This window comes from Aythya ferina (genome assembly GCF_964211825.1).
Source record: "Aythya ferina genome assembly, chromosome: 2".
NCBI classification, from domain to species: domain Eukaryota; kingdom Metazoa; phylum Chordata; class Aves; order Anseriformes; family Anatidae; genus Aythya; species Aythya ferina.
Window position 1 is genome coordinate 25,658,340 of NC_140297.1, and position 19,725 is coordinate 25,678,064.

Below are 19,725 nucleotides of genomic sequence, written 5' to 3' on the forward strand. Positions count from 1 at the left end.
TGTAGCTGCTGGACACTGGCTACTATAATAAAAGTTAATTTGCAGGATGGTTTGGGCTGCATTAATTTTCAACGTGGCAAAATGTTAACAGTTGACCCAACCTTGGGCTATTGTTGTTTCATCAGGAAGCTGAAAAAGGAAGTAAGTCATGAGTCACATAAAAGGCCATAGATAATAGAGAATTCTTTAGGTTAGTCAAAGCAGACTCAGAAGTCTGGCGGGATATCAGAGTAACCTAAGAACATTAAGCAAAGCAGCAAAGTGGCAGCTGAAATTCTCTGTGGCTGGGAGAAAAAAAAAAAAAAAAAAAAAAAGAGAGAGAGAGAGAAAGATTAAGGCAGTTATCTCAAAAGAAGATGCAATTTATACAAGGTGCAATAGCGTCCCTAGGAGACTGAAAGGAGCTTCCATGGCCTCTGCCCTGGTCTTCTCCCCAAGTCCTCCAGAATGCTCTACAGCCTGCCCATCAGGAAACCCTGCAAGAATAAAACTTTAGGTTTTAGGTTAAATTTCTGTCTGATACTGGTTGGATAAGGGATTCAAACCCAAGCTTCTGATATGTCACTGAGTATCCTAATAGGGCATTGGACTTTGAATTATGTTTTTATGCAAGAAAACAAAGAGCATGTGCAGCAGCTGCTCTACAGAAGACCGTAGCAGGCTCTGCTGCCATGGGAAAGGAGCCCAGCCTGTCAAGTCAGCTCTTGCTGAGCCCTTTATTTGGCCATGAGCAGAAAAATATCAGCCTCTTGGATCCCTGCCAGGACGAGACACTACCTGGGTGTCACCTTGTCCAGGACATGTTGTATGTGACCAAGCACCGAGATCAAGAAGTAAGGTGAGATGGAGCAGTTCTCAACTTGGGGGCTTCAGTTACCACGTTTTCCTCAACAACTTCTTTATATCCCAGGTCCATTTTTGCATCTGACCTTAAGATATTTCCAAGTGATAAAGAGGATTACTCCATTTCTTAAACACGTATTCCAGAGTCATGCTGTTAAAGGACAATCATCCTCTTCAGCTAAAAAGTTTATAACAGAACTGCAACTCCTGAAAAGGGCTTCTGCTTCTAATCCAGTCCACAACCTGCAATAAATGCAGCCAGTGTCTCCCAAATGACAGTGCCAGGCATCTAAAAATATTCAGAGGGACACTCTGGGTTGCTGCTCTAATCAGCACTGCTGAAATTCACAGCCCAAGGGAAGGAACAGGGGCAGCATCTGCAGGTGGCAGGCCTTGTGTTCCCCAGGGAGGTTTAATCAGCACCAAAGCCAAAACAGTCTCCTGGGGCTCAGCAAGCAGCCCTAGCCCTAGTCAAAATCCTGACGGTGTTAGGCCAGCATTCCCCTGGCATTGCCTCTGCTCAGAGCTGAGTCACAGGACAGGGTTAAGCTGAGGGATTCATTGAAATAAGGTGGGGTTTGCTTCTGAGGTCAAGAACCAGAAACAGAGGGATAGGAGCACTACAGCAAACTGCTTCCATCACAAGTCCAGGGTGGAGAGAAAAATCATCGAGAAAACCAAATCTTGACTAATTTTGCCAGCATGTTCCCTCACTGAAATGGGGATAAACACACAACTGAGACTTTCTAACTGAATGCTGATGTAATTTCAGGCAAATAGCCCACTACCCTCACAAAAGCTGTTCAGGTAGCACAACGCCTTAAAGGACACCCAGCAGCAAATTGTCTCAGCTAGACACGCTTTTGACAGTGACTCCTTATGCAGCCAACCGAGCCATAAAAACTGCTGCGGATCAATGACATCAGTGCAACTTGCAGGCTTCCTTCAGATGAAAACCTCAGCATAAGGAAATGATTTCAGAGACAACTAAACTCTGCCAATCATAATTAGTAATTAGTAGGTTCCATTACACTTATTGGTGTATGCAACTAATTCACAGTAATTAACAGAATTATGCAACAGAACAAGCTCTTCTTTTTCCAAAAAAAAAAAAAGATTTTATTAACAATACTTATGTATTCATATTAGAAAAACACTGTAGGTGAAATTAATCAAAATTCAGACATGGCTCAAATATAAAACATACAAGAAGGTGCAATAATATCACCACAGGCATAACCTAACAAAATAAATGCAATAGTGCCTCAAAATAGGGATTGTGTGAGATTTGCAGAAGCTTCTGTTTTTCTGTTTTAACAGCCACCACATAAACACAAATAATAAGACCCTCATAACATAGGCAATGTAGCTCCATTTAAAAAAAATCAATATAAATATGCTGATTTATTCCCTAAGAGGATCTGGAGCACAACATAGTTGAAATTTCATATGTCATGAAAAGCAATGGCTACTTTTTCATTTTAATAACCGAGTAGCTTATTCATTGCCTTTGTCAGAATTTTTTCATAGGATGAACCAGACTTAAAGTTTATACTTCCACCGTTATGAAAGCTCCTGAAAGCTTTGACTACCAAAGTGACTGCAAAGGGTAGTTTACTGAAATGATAGTGCCAAAGTATGTAAAATGGCAGGGCTACGAGCCTCTGAATACTCTTGTGAAAAAATCCTTTTCTTTAGCATGCAGAATATGCCAAAAAAATCCACTACAGAGATTTAGCTTTGCATTCTCCTTAGTTATACTAAGAGACAATCGATTTTTTCAAATCTTAATTAATTTGTAACTGCTGAAATATTCTCCCAAGGCAGTAGTAACATTCCCCCATAAAAACATGGAAATCTAAATACGTGGCTTTACCAAAGTATTACTGTGAATACAACAGAGTAGAAGAACCAAACCTAGGTTCATTCTGCTTCTATTAAATGCAGTCCTTTATAAAAAGTAAGTTGGAAAAAAATGCAGTTCTGAAAGACAGAACTACATGTCAACGTATAAAACTGTGTGGAAACTATGTTACAAAAGAGGAAAGTGGAGTCAAGAAAGTGTTTCAAACATTCAAGTGCACATTTAGGTTTAAGACTTCAGGTTACGCATCTGAGGCTTTTTAATCAGTTTTCTCATCATCTTTCTGCGGAATACATCTGTTGGCTTTTTCATGGCTGGTTTCTGACTCCCTGCTAAGAAAATAAAGAAAGTAGTTAGTGAAGCAGTGTGACAAAATTGTTACTACTGTTCATTGTTTGGATATATATATATATATATATTTTTTTTTTTTGTATTGTGCTGTTAAACCTGTTCACCTGATAATAACAGCCATGTCAGAAACTGTGAACTATAGGAGAGGCAGAGAAGTGGATAAAGTTGCCTGAAAGATTTGGTTAATGTTGCTGTACACTCCCAAGCTATAAAAATTAATATGTATAGCTCAGCATTAATTAGTACTAATTATGCCCTCAACTATGACCTTTGGGTGACCACGCCTTCCTCAATTTTGAAATACACAAGTTAGTGAAAAAGCTTATAACCGATCCTCTGGGCTTTGCAATCTGTTGCACCAGGAATGAGGTGGATAGTATTTTTTTAATGTCTTTCCTCCATAAGGAGAGGGAGCGAGGGAGAACCCCCAGAGCAGACCTGGCTGGGTGTGTGCAGGATGCTGAAGAGGCAGTTTCCTGCCTCCTCTCTCTTTGCACGCTTAAGCTGGAGCCTGGCCCTGCCATTCCCCAGGTAGTAATAGGTGCAAATTAGGTAATCGCTGGCATCTCTGATAGACCTAGCACGCTATTAAAGCCTGCCTTGTAACGCCAGAATGGCAGAGACACACTCAGACTTGTCAACCACAGAAATACTACTGCCATGAGTAACTGGCAGGCAGTCTTTTCAGTTCTGAGGACTGTTCTCAGGGTAAAACCCCTGCCCTGCTGGAGCTCCTTGGCCACCAGCTTCAACACCCATGGAGTTCAAAGCCCAAACCAGAGAATATTCTCCTGACTTAAGCCTTCTACACACCTTAAATACGGCAATACTTGGACACTGTAAATATATCATCTTTAAAAAAGAGCTGGGTTTGGTGTTTTATTTTTTTTTTCTAAGGCTAGATATGTGCTAGATACAGCCTTATTTTTTTCCCCACTTATATAATTTTTTTAATGTTGCACTCTGTCTGCTTCTTGACTGCTCTGGGAAGCAACATATAATTATGCTTTTCTCTCTGTTGTTGATTTACATATCAAATTAATTAAACTAGTGTATTAAGACTTGTAATAGCTGGTATGAACATATTACTGCAGGTAAAAGCACAACTGTTTTGACTTATAAGCACAACCAGTAGCTGATCTGAATAAAACCATTATGAAAAAAAAAAAAAAAAAAAATCAATCATCTTTCCCAACCCTTCCCCCCACAGCCACAGGAACAGTTGATTCAGCAAAAGCGATGAAGCAGAAATCTTTAGTAATGGGAATGGGAAATGGGAACAGGCAGCAGGGAATCAAGAGAGGATGGGAACTGATGAAAATGCTAAGGAATTAAAAAAAAAAAAAAAGGAAATTGATTTCACATCTCACTTTAATCCTACTTTAAAATATCCAGAAGAAAGTGAGACCTTAATTAGTTTTCTCACTGGTACTGACCAGTTTAAAGACTGGTTCCTTGTGTGCTCTAGTAAATTAATTAGTCTATTTGAGTGCCTTTCTCCATATTTCATTCAACAATGGTGTAACAACCTCACATGACACTTTTCTTGTCAGAATGATTTAGTGTTGCATCCCACTTTTCCCTTCCTTTGAAAATACTGAGTTCCAAATTCCAAAAAGCATAGATTTATAAAAAAAAAAAAAAAAAAAAAAAAAAAAAAAAAAAAAAAGGTGATTAAAAGAACACTCTGTACACCTATTACTGATATCTGGATTGGTTTATCTGCTTTCATCTGATAAAATACAAAATAATAATAATAACAACAATCTTACCTTTTCCACAGACATTGTAGCAATCTGTTTCAGTAACAAAGTTATTGTTATTTCCACCACAGCCAGTGTATTTGAACTCCTTACATGATTTACTCTTGGTGTCATAGTAATAGCGAGGCACAGAAGAAGAACACAATCCTTCATCCTTGGGGCTATAGCATAGCAAGGGACCAGCTTGAAAAAGGGGAAAAAAAAATAAATAAAATTATGTATTTTTATGACTGGCATATTCAAATTTACCCTACAATGAATTTGTTGGCTAAACACCTATTACTCCCATTGAAGGGACACAAGCATTACCAATGACTTCAGAGACTTACTGCATCTTATTCCTGTGAGTTGTGAGTTTGAGAAAGCACCAGACCATCCCAGAAAATAGGTTTACTAATCCACAAGTGAAATTCATCAGCTTTCCCCACATGCGGTGCTACACATGGGAGAGTTGTGATGTTCACATAGTCTAGACAGCAGGCTGATTCCACATCTACATACAGGAAAATAACGATTCCAGTGGAATTACCTCTGTAGATGAGATAGGCACTATTTTGTCTACCCTTGCTATGCTTTTGCCAGCAAATCCTGCCCACTTGCTGCAAAAAGTACAAAAACACACCATCTTTCTCACAAGAATTATGTTTCATAACGCCTCAGCAAAGTCTTCCTTCTGTTGCTGGAGTCCTTTTACCAATTTATTAGATGCTGAACACAGAAATTAAAAATAAGTCATCATTCACCTAAGAAAATGGTGACAATCTGTCACCAGCCAAAAATAACTTTCTCATCAAGCACTAATGAAGCACAGGCAGCAACAGTTTTGATCCGTTCTGGTAGCTCTCTCTTCTTCAAAGATACTGTCAAAGATAGACCAGATGTTAACCTGGTGATTAGGAAAACACTTGCCTATAGTCACCTGCTGCTAATTACAGAGAGACGGTGGTCAGACGAGGCAAAAAACTTCTGGAGCTGGCAAGTGCCAAAAATTGCAAGCCACCTAACAGCATCTCTCAGGCTTGAATATATAAAGGCACTGCTCCCTTACACTGGGATATCAATTCCCTGCCCGTGGCAGCCGCAGTGTCCCAGACACCTGCCCAACACTGATCTCCGACCTTGCTGCCCTTCAGGTTACACAGGCACAGCTCTCTGGAAGGCAAGAGACCCGCTGGGTGTTGCTGTGGGCAAATTTAAGGTCACAAGACTAAACTAACACAGCATTTTTGTTCTCTCAGTAGCAGGCAGCCGAGACCAGTGACACACAAAAGCCTGCAGAAAATTATAAGCATCTGTTTCCCAGAAGTCTTCAAAAATACTGCTGTACGGGTATCCAGAGGAAAATACCAAATAAAGTATCATCTTCGTATCGCTTTCAAAGCATCTAGTTTATTAAAAACTTGGAACAACCATTACTTTTCTCTGGCAGACAGTGGTCCACACATGACTGCAAATCTTTGAAGTTGTTGTCGTTCCCGTAACAGCCACCATAGATGAACTCCTCACACCTCATCGAGCTCAAGTTAAAGGCGTATCTTTTTATATGACCTCTGCAAGGTCCTCCGTCAGCCTCCATCCGGCACCATTTGGGCACTTCTGCAACGAAAACAGTTTCACCTTCAGTGAAAGCCGACCCTTTGCACTCCCCATCCCGAGCAGCCGTGGGTGAAGGTTGACACGAGATGAGACGCTGCTATCCTGGTTGTGGGCAAGTCCCCAAACCTCAGACTTTAATAAAGCGGGACCAGCTTTGCAGGAGGAATCGGCCGCGTTCATCAGTGGCTAGTTATAAAACCAAATTATATTAAAAAATAATAATATGCAAATCCCTCGTGCCTCCTCTGACACAACTCCCTCCAGCCCCTCAGCAGCAGCAGCAGCCCCTCGGCTCGGGAGGGGAGGATGTGTGGGGAGGAAGGCTCCGCTCCCTCCGGCCCCCGACCACCCCGGCGCTGCCCCGGAGCCCCCCGCCGCCCCCCGGGGTGCCGTCGGGCCGTCCCCGGGACTCACTCTTGATGGTCCAGCAGCTCTTCTCGCAGTCGTCGAGGGTGAGGAAGTTGTTGGCGTTGCCGTGGCAGCCCCCGTAGGTGAACTCCTGGCAGCTCTGCGTGTGCCTGTCGTAGTACCAGCGCGGCACCAGGGCGCGGCAGGGGCCGTCGTCGGGGGGCAGCAGGCAGGCTCGCTGCTTCTCTGCGGGAGACACGAGCACCCGGGGCTGAGGCCACTTCGGAGGCGACCCCGACCCCTCGGCAGCCGCCCCCGGGGCCCGCTCCTAGCCCTACCTGTGAGGCTGCGAGGCGCCAGGGCGGCGCAGGCCAGCGGCAGCAGCAGCGCGGGCAGCGGGAGGCGGCGGCCGGCGGCCATGTCGCGACAGCGGGCGGCGGAGAGAGACGGACAGACAGACACAGAGAGAGACAGGCGGACGGAGGGACGGACAGACAGACAGAGACAGACAGACACAGGGCGGCGGGGTCCCCCGAGCGGTCGGCGCTGCCCGGCCCGACGGCAGCGCTTTATATGCGCCCAGACGGCTTCCCCGGGCCGCCTCCTCCCTCCTTGCGCGTGTGGTGGGAGGGGAAGGGCTGATTCAGCGGGGCAGCGGGGCCCCGATCACCCGGCCGTCACCGGGCGCGGCGGGATGCGCCCCTGCCCCGGCCCCAGCGCCCAGGGACGCCCCCCGACCCGCCGTCGGGGAAGGCTCGGGTGGGGAGCAAGGGGGCAGCGGGGGGGGGACCCGTCCCCGGGCTGCTCCAGCCGCCGTCGGGGGGCTGTGGGGAGCTGGCCGGGGTCCACGGCTGTGACCCGATTTCCCCCCCCTGCCCTGCCCCGCACGTTACGGGATGATGCGGGAAGAGGATTTCCTGTTAATCACGGAATCCGGGACGGGGCTCGCAGCCAAAGTCCGGCCGTGGAGGCTCCCGGTGGAGGGCGGCAGGACCCCGGGGGTGCCACCGGACACAGCACCCACGGGTGCCACTCTTTTAACACTGCGTTAACTCGTGGACCCCCAAAAAACGAGGCACTGTCCTGGAAAACCTGCGGTGCTAAGCGGGTGAAACCCCTGGGTAGGTCAGAGAGAGCTGGATTTCAGGAAATATCGCAGCTGGGGTTATCTGAAGATTTTTAACCCCAGCAGGCAACCCAGAGTGATGTGGCAGAGGAAGGGGTGAGCAGCGAGCAGCATGCGTTCCTTCACTAATCTATGAGAGCCATTACATTAATTAGTGCTTACTCCAGATTTAATACAGTATCAGAGATAAGAGTGCCTGCAAATTAGTCACCGTGCTCTCCGTGGATAGCGAGAAGCTAATCTGATCTCCTGTTATTCTCCTCTCCCTGCACAGCCACAGTGCTGGACCTCCAGGCAGGCTCTGCCGTGGCCAAGGTTGCGATATGGGGCCCTCGAAATCTGTGGCCTGCGGGGACAAAGGCACAGTCCTTTGGAGTGTGAGGAGGAGGGCTTCACCACACCTGGCTTATCTCAGGAATTCACTTTCTCTCAGTGTTTTCCTTATATCATGCAGGATTACTGCCTAGTTTTTGGACAAGGTTTTATTTTCCATAAAGGCAAGAAAGAGGAGCAAACTCAACCCCCCAAACCTAAGGGGAAGGTATAAATGGCACCTCTCTCAGTACTCTTTCAGAAACATTCCTTTTCTCAAAAATCTCCAATTGCCAAAGGATAAGTGCTTGTTTTAGCTCAAAAACAAAAAGAAACACAAAGAAGCACAACAAACAAACAAACAAAACTCTAGTGTGCTTGGAGGCATCACCATGGGACACATCTGCCATATTTTATGTATATAGCATACATATATATGTTATAACATGTCCTCTTTTTTTTTTTTTTTTTTTTGTATGTGTGTATGTGTGTTAAGCTTATTATGCACAGTGACTATAATAAAGCTTAGGTGCCTCCAGTAGGAAATTAAATAAATAAATAATCAAAGTACGTGTTTCCGATTTCCAGAGAAATTCAAAAGGGCATCTTTCTAATATTAGGAACTCTCAAGTGATTTTAATATGACTAGACTAACGTCCTTTGGCTTTCATCGGATTTTGTTGGAATTTCAAAAGAAGCCATTAAAATACCACTTTAAACAATAGCAGCAAAATGAATGCTGTCATGCTAATACCATTTTCCATTTCCTCAGTGAATGCACACACACAAATCAAAGTTTGAACTAAACCCACCTATCCATCAACACCACAGCACAGTGTAGCATTTACTCAGCTGCTCCTTTGCTGTAGCAGCAATCAGGTTCTTTTAGATTAGGAAAATATTTGTAAAAATATATGAACTAGAGAAACAGTTTATGTAGCGAGTGGCAAAAAAGCCCTTTACTAACTGTAGTTAGCAGTTAGTAGACAGAGCCAGCAGACAGCTCGCTGTAGTCTTTCCACCACAGGGTTATTGATGCCAAGCTGCAACTGTTCCCAGTGACAGCCCCTGTTCCCCTCAGCCCCCCGCAGCCCACCACCCTGTACAGCCACCCCACAGCGTGGGCAAAGGCTGTGCTGTGTAAGGCCAGCCTGCTCCTTCCAGCTGTTTTGGCTTGCACGAGGACCAGCAGCTGGTGGGCTTCGGGGATGCAGCTGCCAGTGCAGGCTGTAGGGGTGTGGAAGTTGCATACCAGCAGCTGGAGATAACAGCCAGAGGGATGGATGGGCAGAGGAGCTGATTTAATAGACTGGATAAAATAAAACAGATACAAACCCCAGGAGCACTATAGGAGCAGCAATGGAGGAGGAGGAGGTAAATGTTGCACTGCTGGCAGCTGCTTACCCCTGGTGGGTGGGGAGAGGACAAAGGAGCGTCTCTATGGCTATAGTCAGAGGTGGAAAGAAAGAGGAAGAACTACCTGCAGGGGTCTTGTAGTGCCCCAAACCCAGAAGGATTCATACAGGCCCATTTTAAGGGCTGCATCCAGGCCTGCAGCTTTGTTCAGTGTGAAGGGCTGTGGCTGTGTGGATTCAGCCTCTGCTGGTTTCATAGGAAAGAGGCTGCTAGGATCCGAGTTGCCAGGTCCTGTACAAACAGGGTGGAAGGACCAGCCCTTTTGGGGTGTTTTGTGCTTTCTGAACCCATCAGTTCTCACACAGAGCATCCCCAGTCCTCAGCATCCATCACAGCTGCACGACCTGAAATATGCAGTGCAGGCCAGGCATGGCAGCCCTCTCACTGCAGCCCTGCCTTGCAGACAAACCTACCAGCCTGGACACTTGACCCGAGAGCGGTTCCTTCCCTTCTCAGCCTTTTAGTCCCCTCCACTTTCAGTTTTAATGCGCGAATAGTGGGGAATGCACCCGAGCTAAACACCTGCTGCTGCCTCACCTCCCGGACCAGGAGATGCAGGAGCCCAGGGATGCGGGCGGCATCACCCTGCGGGACGGCAGGAGCGGAGGGAAGGCAGCTCAGCGCTGGGACTGGGCATCCAGCCGCATGAGCCCCCGGCCGGGGGGGGACACCCTTCCCGGAGCCCTCCCTGTGCACGCAGCCCCGGTGTGAACGCCCCGGCGCCCCGGGAGCGGGGCCGGGCCGGACGGCTGGCCCTAATCCGGTTATAGGGGGATTAGCCCGGCGGTTTAAAGGCCGGAGCGGCTCGGGGAAGGGGTGCGAGGAGCGGCTCGGGGAGGAAGCGGCGGCCGCGGAGCAGCGGGACGGGCCGGGACAGCCCGGCGGCACCCTGTGAGTGAGCCCGGGGGCGGGCCGGGGGCGGCCGCCCCATAGCCCCGCCGCCCCACAGCCTCGCCGCCCCGCAGCCCGCCCGGGGGCTCCGGCCCCGGCCGGCCTCGCTGCCCAGCGGTAACCTTTTGTCCTCCCTCTTTGCCTCCCTCCGGGCTTCGGCAGCGTAAACCATGCCGGCCATCAACATCGAGGACCTGAGCGAGAAGGACAAACTGAAAATGGAAGTGGAGCAGCTGCGGAAAGAAGTCAAGCTGGAGAGGCAGCCGGTGAGGCAGCGGCCGCGGGGCGCCCCGGGACCGGGGGGACGAGGAGCCCGGCACCCCACGGGAGCGGTGCCCGGGGCAGGATCGGGCGAAGCCGGGCGGGGCGGAGCGGGACAGCCCGGTCCTGCGAGGGGCAGGGGCGCTGGGGGCCGCTCTGCCCCCGTGTCGCCCTCAGGGACCCCCGGCCGTCGGGAGGCGGCCGCCGCCCCGACGTGAGGCTGGCACCGGGCTCCCGCCGCCCCCAGTCCGCAGGGGGAGGCTGCGGGGAGAGGGGGAGGCCCCGAGGGACCGGCACCCGCCGTTCCCGTGGCCTTGGGTGAGGCACGGCACGGCCCGGCACGGCCCCCAGCAGTGTGGGGGGAGAGGGAGAAGCTGAGCCCGTCCTCGCCCTGCCCGAGCGAGGGGCAGAGGGCAGAGGGGTGCTGCTGCAGGGCCGTGCCTGGCAGAAAACACCGCGCTCTTCTCCGTCATCGACGCTTCTTCGCATGGGTGAAGTGGTTTTCCAGTGATCTTGGTTGTTATTGCTGTATTTCTGCACAGTTTCTATACGTGGAAGAGCAGAACTGATCTCGGTCCATGATAAAACTTTTTTTTTTCTTATTATTTTGCATTCCAGCAGAAGCAAACTCATCAAAGTAAACACTTCTATTTAGGGCTAAAGCACATTTATGTTAGGGGATCAGTGGAATTATTCATGCGAATTAGCTCTAGGTACTTAACCCAGAAAACAAGAAAGCCACAAATACGTTTTAGGTGCCAGTTAGCTATCAGTGGGCGTACGCGTTAGGTGTGGTATGGGCGCCAGCTCCAGCAGTGCTGAGGGCCACACGTGCAAGTACTACAGACACCTAGATTATCCCTCAGAGAGTTCCCAAGCAACTGAAATGGATGTATAGATTACGATTTTCATAACAAAAATGTAAAACCCTATCTAAATATTCCAAATAACCCAAAAGACTTTAGGGAAATAGGCATTTTCAAACCATCTGTGGTAAAGCACAGGCAATGTCCTCAATTTTACCAATGCGCTATACAAAGTTTCACCATGAGAATTTGTGTTGTAGTTGTCTCAGTCTCCTGGTAGCTCCATTACAGGTGTTACAGGGACATGGAAGTGCAGAACCCACGGTTGCCAAAAGTACAGATGTTTACCAAAATTCTTCTTGACCCCTTCCTCTACCTTTACAGCTACGCCATGGCGTAAGGTGCCCCGACTCGAAGGAATGGGTTTGCAAGGCACGGCAGAGCAAGGCACAAGTGTAATGGGATTTGCAGGTCCACATTCTTCTCTGCCCTAAGACAGCTAGAGATAGTTAGGTCTTATTCCATGCACGGTTTGGTGTGGAATTAACCGTGAGTTATTTCTGATGGCTTAGAGCCAGTGATACTGCAAGTAAATTCACTGTTTCTCTTGCCATCATTTTGCCTTTGCAGTAATATACAATTTACAAGGAAGGCGACAAACGGGCCTTAAATTAGAATTTAATGAATTCTAATTAAATTAAGTGCTGACTGACTGCTGTCTGCACAGGGATTGTGGGCAGAAGCAGGGCACAGCTGGGAGTGTGTCCTTAGAAGTGTCCCATTTTCAGGCACCTGAGGACAGTTTCTGCTGCCACAGGGAAGGGAAACAACAGGAGCTTTTGGTCAGGGATCCTCTGGAGCTGGTGGGACTTGCTTGCGTGCCCTCAGGCTCCACACCCGCTGTGGCTGCACCTGCTGCATGCACTGCCTTCAGAGAGCAAAAATAAACCCGTTCCTTCTTCACGGGCAGGCGTCTGTGCAGGCCTGCCCCACTGGGTGCTGCCTTGCTGTGAATGGCATGCAAGCTGTCACGTGTGTTATGCCCTTTCTTAACGTGGTAGGGTATTTTATGAACCGCTGTTTCAATTAACCCCAGGTCACCTGTAAGTACATGCTTTCCTAGTTAGTTCTTGACCATGATTTAAGATGTGTGGTTGCTCCTGTAGAGCTGCAGGGTGGGGGCTTGTGTTGCCACCGAAAAATCTTTGTGGGATGTTTGATTTGGGAAAAGCATGTAAAGTTACGTATGCTTGGAAAACAGATCCCACCACGTTGTGGATCTGAGATTTTGCTGTTCCTGAACACATTGGCTATCAGACAGTTCAGTGGGCAGGTGAACAGGGAAAGATGCGAATTCACCGCGGCGCGGCTGAGATGCGCCCCGCCAGCTCTGGCCGTAGCACTGCCATGTGTTTGTTCCCTCTCCAGGTGTCCAAGTGCTCCGAGGAGATCAAGAACTACATCGAGGAGAGGTCGGGTGAGGACCCGCTGGTGAAGGGCGTCCCGGAGGACAAGAACCCCTTCAAGGAGAAGGGAGGCTGTGTCATCGCCTGAGGCTGCCGGTCCCCAGCTCCGCCGCTCCTTGTCCTACACACTCAGGAGCAGATCATCTTCTCCTTTATTTTTTTTTTCCTTTTTCGTACAAAAAATAAATAAATCCCAAAGCAGCCTATCCCGCCTCGCTCCCTCCGCACGGCCGGGTCCCTTCGCTTTCACCACCTGTTTAGGGGGGGCACTCTGGTTGGCACTCAAAAAACCTCCCTGCCCCTCGACGGCCTGCCTCGGCCGGGCAGGGGAACCTGCTGGGAGCCGAGCCGAGCCGTGCCGGGCCCTGCCAAGCCGTGCCGGGGCGGTGCAGGGCCCCCAGACCAGGCCCCGGCGGGGCGGAGCGGGGCAGGCGGCGGCCATGGCGCTGCGGGGCTGCGGGCGCTGGGCGCTGCGGGGCTCGGCCCTCAGCGGCGGCGGCTGCGGGCGGCGGCACCGCGGGCACGGCCCCGACAAGCCGCAGCATGGCGCCTTGCGGGCGGCCCTCAGGAAGGTACCGGGGGCGGCGGGGGGACGGCAGGGGCCGAGGCCACCTCCGGACAGAGCTTCCCCCTTCCCCGGGGCGGGCGGAGGCTTCCCCGGCTGAGCGGCCGAGGGCTCGGCTGCCGCCCGCCGGAGGGACGGGGGGAAGGGAGGAGGGAAGGGAGAAGGGAAGGGAAGGGCGACCGGGGCACGGAGCAGCAGCCCGGGACGGGACATGGGGGCTCCGTGCCCCCGCTGCTGTGTTTGGGAATTCCGAGCGCCAGGGCGGTGTTTTTAGAAGGGTGCTAAGGGGAGTGAAAGTTAGTTTTGTTGTGGGACTGAGACATGGATCGAGGGGAAAGGAGGCACATCGGGTAAGGGGGAGTGCGAGTTGAACGCCAAATGCCGCTCTGCAAGTGGTGGTGAAACTGGTGAACTCTGTGCCCAACAGTGAGGTCACTGGCACCTGCAGGAAGGCTGAAGTATAATGAAACATGCCAGTCAAAGTTAGATAATTAGGTGCATTTATTTATTCATTCATTCATTCAGTTGGTAGAAAGTCCTGCGTTGGGGCACGCTGGGGGCGCCTGCCAGGTGGAAGTCAGATGGCATGGGATGGGATGAGACAGGATGGGATGGGATGAGCTGCATGTATGTGAGAAACCTCCCTGTGGACTATAGTGAGTGAAGTGCTGAAGTTCAGTACCGAGCACAAGGAGTAAGCAGCATTATCCTAACGGCAGCCATACACAAGCAAGCCTGATGTGCACTCAGAGGTGGGCGTGATGAAGTGTAAGGGGTTGTCCCTGATGTCCCTGGAGATAAACTTTCAGCTCCTGCCGGGTCCTGCAGCGTAGCTTTTTAAAAACAGGGCACCATGGATTGCCTGATGTTAGCTCCCTGTGACTTGGGAGCTGTGCTGTTATGCATTTGATGGAAGCTTTTAAAAATGACATGAAGAATCTTACACTCAGGATAAATTCATCCTTTTTCAACTTTCTCCTCTTTCCCAGTGCACTGTGGAGAAAAGATAGTGCGGCTACTTCTGATCCATGCAATTCTTAACTTCAGATTTCTCTTTTTTTTTGAACTGACTTTCATACTTCCAGTGTCGAAACAGGATATTGCAAAGGCCATTTAATTCATAAAGCTTTCTATGACTAAAAGTAGGCCTCTTGGCCTTGAACTTTTGCAGTTGTGTGTTCATTTTCTGTATAATACAAAGAAACCTGGTGCACAACCAGTCCGCTTCCTAACAAATTAGTTTCATTAATCTAAATTCCTGGACCTGGTTCAAAGCAGGAATAAGCTGGCAGAGAAAGGATCGGTAAAAATGCTGCAAGTGAATCCTCTTCTCTCACCTGGATGCCAAGTACAGGATTGTGTTGCAAATACTGCAGTGTCAGGCTTGTGCTGAGGCCATCTGTCTGTCTGTCTGTCAGCAGTCACCTGCCTTCCTCTGCCCTGTGTCACTCAGCTGTAGCTCTTCTTTTGCAGCAGTCTTCCTGCACGTGCAGGGAGGACAGCAAATACTGCTCATCGTTGCACTTTGCCTTATCTCAGATCCGTGGCATTCCAAAATAGAATGAGGCCAAGGCTTTAGTGAAGGCAGTCGTATGGATCCGGGGGGTTTGGAAGTCCTGTTTTGGCAGGGAAGGATTGCTGCATGCGTGCCCGTGATGAATGTATTGGAAAAAAAATTACACTAAGCACCACAAAACCTGTTTCATCCTTGTCATGTATTTTACAAAGTGGTTATATAACCCTTATTTTAGTTTTTGTCTGATCATATAGGGAAAAAAAAACACACGCTAGTTTATGTCAAATCCAGTCTGATGTTGTTTACCCCAAAGCTTCTAGCAATCGGTGTTTATTTTGGCTTAAGTTAAACCTGTCCCCAGTGAATTTAAGATAAACTGAAAAGTAAAGTCTTTGGGAGAGGATGACCACTCAGGATCTGTAACGCATTTTAAATTTAATGGTTATTTAATTTGGGCCACTCTTTCCACTAGACAAATCCAGATGCAACTACCTGAGAAATTAAAGAAATGAGCAGTGCAATTCCATTAGTGAAAACTGTTATTTTTTTGTCTCAATTTATTTTATTTTATTTTTTAATCTGTTGAATTAATGTATTTTAAATGATCTGTACTTTTCCAATTGTTCTGAGCAGGATGAGGAAGAGACTCCTGTAATTCCAGGGAGCTGTTTTTAGCAAGGGTATTGAAATAACCTTGTGAGTGGTTTCCTTTACTACTTTATAGGTCACCACCCTTCCTCTTGGAAATTGAAAACGTAACTTTTCCTTACCTTGTTGAACAATGCTTACAATGCACTGGTATCCTACAGTTTAGTGCAGTAATTATAGTGTAACTGGCTTGAAGTAAAAAGGTTTAAGCTATTTTAGGTGTATGCATAACTGTGCATATATGTATATGATATGTGCATGCACATATCCATTTTTGTTTTCCTCTGGCATTAGTAGTAAGAAGCTTTGGGAAATAGGTTTGAAAAGGATTGGCATATACTTCAAATGCATCTAATATAAATGAGATTTCATTTTGCATCTGGTGCTGGCTTGGTCTATTTACGCTGTGTTACATCTCTGTAGGATAAGAGGGATTCATGTGAAAGTGAGACTTCACCAAAGGACACCACTGGCCTTATTTGCCACACTTGGATTGTGTGTCTGGCCCAAGTTATTAACAGTGTCAAGAGTTTCTCTCCATTACAATAGATATTTTTACAGGAATTAAAGCCTCTTCATATTAGAGCATGCAAAAGCTGAATTAGATATTGATTTTCACTCTAACTTTCTAGTAAAAATGCTGTAAACTTTGTAATTTTTGTAAAATTATATGTCTATTTCTGACATTCTACAAAATAGTGAAAGGTATTGGATAGAGTTGGCTTGTTCATCTTTTATAGCAAATCACAAAAATACAGCAACAGAACAGCCAAGTAGTTGGCTGCTGGTATTACAAATAAATCACTTAAAATTACTTTCTCACTAAGTTGAGAGAGAGAAAAGGAGAGAGGGAGGACACAAAAGAAGCCGCAAAATACCTGACTGGGACCTCTAATTTTAAAACACTATTTATCATGCATTTGAGGTAGAAGTTTAGGCAAGGAGACAGTTAATAATGTGACATTTGTAAGCCTCACAGCTTTTGCACTGAGTGCCCTTCTATCCAAGGCAAACAACATGGTGCCCCCAGTTCTGGGGTATTTGCAGTAGCCTGTGTCATCTTGTGCCTGACAGAAACATGTTGTAAACATTTTGGGGATAGATCCCTTGCTGGTATGAATAAATACAGAAATGCCACTCGCTCCTGCCAAGAATTTCTGGCTGAAATTTAACAGAGAGGAAATTTTCGTAATTGATTTTTGTCGTTATCGGAAGGGGCAGCTGGGATATACCAGTGCGATAAGAGGTACCACCGACACATTCAGGAGTGCCATGCCAAAGAGTTGCTTTTAAATCAGAGTTTGGGAGAATAAGAGAAGGAAAACATGAGCTTCAGCACAGTCGAGCAGATCCTGAAGAAAGCTTTTTCCGATCACCAGAAGAATGTCATTTAATACACAACTACTTTGCTGTGTAGCAAAAATGCAGTAAAGGCAGTATAATAAGCAGCATGTTTACTTGTTGCACAGTGCCAGAGCAGTGCGTGCATGTGAGACTGCAGTTGCATTGCCCCCCTCAACATTATTCATGTGAGAACAAGTTTCCACTGCATATCCTTAGTCCTCAGTGAGCATCTTCTAGCAGGAGAACTGTGCCTGAGGGATATTTTTGTGGTTCAACTCCAGCTGCTATTTTCCTGTGTTGTTGTCACACCAGAATGGAGTAGGCAATGCAGGTATGCACTTCAGACAACTAAAACCCTGCCCAAATAAGCAGTTTATGACTGAGCAAATGTCTGTGTTTTACATAGGTTATGCCATGACGGTTCAGAAAATGTAACCTTGTTTAAATCATTTTGGGTCCCATTTGTATGGAAATGTGTGATTAAATCTCTCCCCCTGGCCAGTGGGCACACTGATGAACATAGCAGCTCCCAGCCAGGTGTCCTAGTGCTCTGATAGCTGTTCTTTCAGCTTGCGTTGTTCTGGACTTTGACTTTCTGGCAGATTTTTTTTTTCCTGTTAAGGCTGTAAGGGAGCATGAAAACCGACCTCTGGCTCCAGTCCCTGAAGATCAAGTTTGATAGGTGAGCACTGATGGATTATGCAAGGACACTTCCAAGATACTTGGTGTGCTGCTTAAAATTATTTTCTGTCCTACAGCCAGGCTTGTGCATCTAGTCAAGAATTGTTGTATTACCAACCTACTTTAAGAACAAAAGATCCTGGGTCACTTGGTGATGCCATCACCTGAGGTTTGTGTTTCCTCAAATGGGTTTCAATGTTTAATTTCCAACTTCTCATAAAAAAATAGAGACTTAGTTTCTCTGTAAGAGTAAGTCAGGACAAGCTTAATGATTTTAGGTACTTCCAGAAATACCATTTTATCTGCAGTCTGCCACTTTATGTACTGCAGGCTTCAAAATATGCCCTGTAAACTTGAGGTTGGGCAAACTAGTATGGGTGGCAAGCTGTATTCCTGAAAGTGCCAGAAACATTTGATACGGCAAGGTGCAGACAGTTGTGCTGGGCTTTGAGGAGAAGGGATCAATGGGGAAGCCAAACTGTTCAACTTGAAGCTGTGCTTGTTGGTGTCGGGTCCTGAGAACCTGGGGAGCATGAGCTTAATGAAAGCTAAAGGACTGAAAGGCTGGAGTGTGGGAGGAGAGGTGACTTGATGTGCCTGTGACCACACCTGCTGGTCCTTGGCCTCCGTCACACTCCAGAACCAGCAGGATTTTGTCAGGAGTCCTCTTCCTCCTCTGCCAGCATCTCCAAAACTGGCTGTGGGCAGGAGGCTGGATTGGAGCACTGCTACTGTGTTTGAGAGGGGAGCTTCTCCTCAGGCAGATCTGGTGAGGTCACAAGTGTTGCTGGTAGAAGTTTGCAGTGGGATAAGAACGAGGATGTACGTCATGATTGAATTTTCAAAGACAGAAGTGGAAATTAGGAACATCTCCCTTATTCTTGAGAAGAAACCAGACTTCACAAGGGTAAGCTGTAGATCACCTCATATGGAGAGAAATGTGGAATGTTTTATTTCAATTTAGCTTTATCCCAGCCACAAAGAAAACGATAAATGGAAAGTAGATGGAACAGGCACATGCTGAGTAAAAATGTTTCCCATGATGCTGGAGCAATGTGGTAAGTAGATTCCGTGTAAGCTTCTTGTGGTTGAGACGACAGTCCAAATCTCTTGTTGATGAATCAGTTTTAAGAACTAGCAGTCCTTCAGTGGTGTCAGCTGTTTTAATCTGTGAGGATACCCCAGCTCAGCTGATACAGTAATGAACATCGTTTAAGTGCCAGCGCATTTATAAAATGGTGTAAGTTGTGTGTCTCTGGTGGGTTTCCATTATTTCTGTCTGCAATTTGGCATGTGCAGAGCCATGCTTTGAATAGCTCCACAGAACACTTTTCTTCTTTGATGCAAGATTAAGAAAAGGTAAAGGCAAAAGGGGAGTTAGTATCAGTTCTGAATATATTTTGTTTTATCTAAGGATTCATGATGTGAGTCACCTGGATGCAGTCAGTAAACCTTGTGTTATGCCCAGGACTGTTTCTCTGGGTGCAGGTGTAACAGCACAGATACTCTTGCCTGAACGTGGCCCAGTGATGCGCTAGAAAGTCATAGAAGGAGATGTTGCTTGCCACTTCTGGTCCTAATTGGTGAAAAAGCACAGTGAACACCTGGAAGGTCTACTAATGGAGGTCTCCTGAAGAAGGAAGTGTGTCAGTCTGGACAAACTGTATAGCCCAGCCAGCACTTCATGTAATGTTGCTCAAAACAACCAATCTCACCAAGAGTTACCCAGTTTTCACGTTGCATTTCTACTTAGGTACAGGGTTAAGTGCTGAGCCCTGAGCAGTGTGTGGGTGGCACAGATGGATAAAATCCAGGGGTACATGCCTTTCAGGTTGGAACCCATTGTATATTTTCATGATGTCCTAATGCTTTTCAGCAGAGAGGTGGCCTGATAATATGTTTTGTTCATGTAGGGCTGTAATCCAGAG

General features: G+C 47.4%; 3 protein-coding genes across 4 annotated transcripts in view; 2 read left to right on the forward strand and 1 right to left on the reverse strand.

Moving 5' to 3' along the window:
• Positions 1-1,935: 1,935 nt before the first annotated feature.
• TFPI2 (tissue factor pathway inhibitor 2) lies at positions 1,936-7,370 on the reverse strand. 2 transcript variants are annotated; one of them, XM_084509703.1, is made up of 5 exons: positions 7,104-7,370; positions 6,832-7,011; positions 6,238-6,417; positions 4,831-5,004; positions 1,936-3,036 (listed from the first exon to the last, which is right to left on the reverse strand). In XM_084509703.1, the coding sequence occupies exons 1-5, from the start codon at positions 7,183-7,185 to the stop codon at positions 2,936-2,938; spliced, it is 717 nt and encodes a 238-aa protein (XP_084365829.1). In that variant the 5' UTR covers positions 7,186-7,370; the 3' UTR covers positions 1,936-2,935. The 2 variants fall into 2 exon arrangements, with proteins under 2 accessions (XP_084365829.1, XP_084365828.1); XM_084509702.1 differs by having other exon boundaries at positions 1,936-3,039.
• A 2,983-nt stretch (positions 7,371-10,353) lies between these two features.
• LOC311431005 (guanine nucleotide-binding protein G(I)/G(S)/G(O) subunit gamma-11) lies at positions 10,354-13,244 on the forward strand. Its single transcript, XM_084508069.1, has 3 exons — positions 10,354-10,510; positions 10,673-10,776; positions 13,006-13,244. The coding sequence occupies exons 2-3, from the start codon at positions 10,681-10,683 to the stop codon at positions 13,129-13,131; spliced, it is 222 nt and encodes a 73-aa protein (XP_084364195.1). The 5' UTR covers positions 10,354-10,510; positions 10,673-10,680; the 3' UTR covers positions 13,132-13,244.
• A 211-nt stretch (positions 13,245-13,455) lies between these two features.
• The window catches only part of LOC311431002 (putative acyl-CoA dehydrogenase 6), a 92,335-nt gene continuing 86,065 nt past the window's right edge, over positions 13,456-19,725 (forward strand). Inside the window, exon 1 of the mRNA XM_084508057.1 lies at positions 13,456-13,615. Coding sequence (XP_084364183.1) covers positions 13,484-13,615 — 132 coding nt within the window. The 5' untranslated portion in view covers positions 13,456-13,483. The remainder of the gene's footprint in view (positions 13,616-19,725) is intronic.

Coding starts and splice junctions, on each gene's coding strand:
- TFPI2 (XM_084509702.1), bottom strand. CDS start 7,185: ATGGCCGCCGGCCGCCGCCTCCCGCTGCCCGCGCTGCTGCTGCCGCTG. Junction 7,012..7,103: donor GGCGCCTCGCAGCCTCACAG/GTAGGGCTAGGA, acceptor TGTCTCCCGCAG/AGAAGCAGCGAGCCTGCCTG. Junction 5,005..6,237: donor CCACTGTCTGCCAGAGAAAA/GTAATGGTTGTT, acceptor CCCTTTTTCAAG/CTGGTCCCTTGCTATGCTAT.
- LOC311431005 (XM_084508069.1), top strand. CDS start 10,681: ATGCCGGCCATCAACATCGAGGACCTGAGCGAGAAGGACAAACTGAAA. Junction 10,777..13,005: donor TCAAGCTGGAGAGGCAGCCG/GTGAGGCAGCGG, acceptor TTCCCTCTCCAG/GTGTCCAAGTGCTCCGAGGA.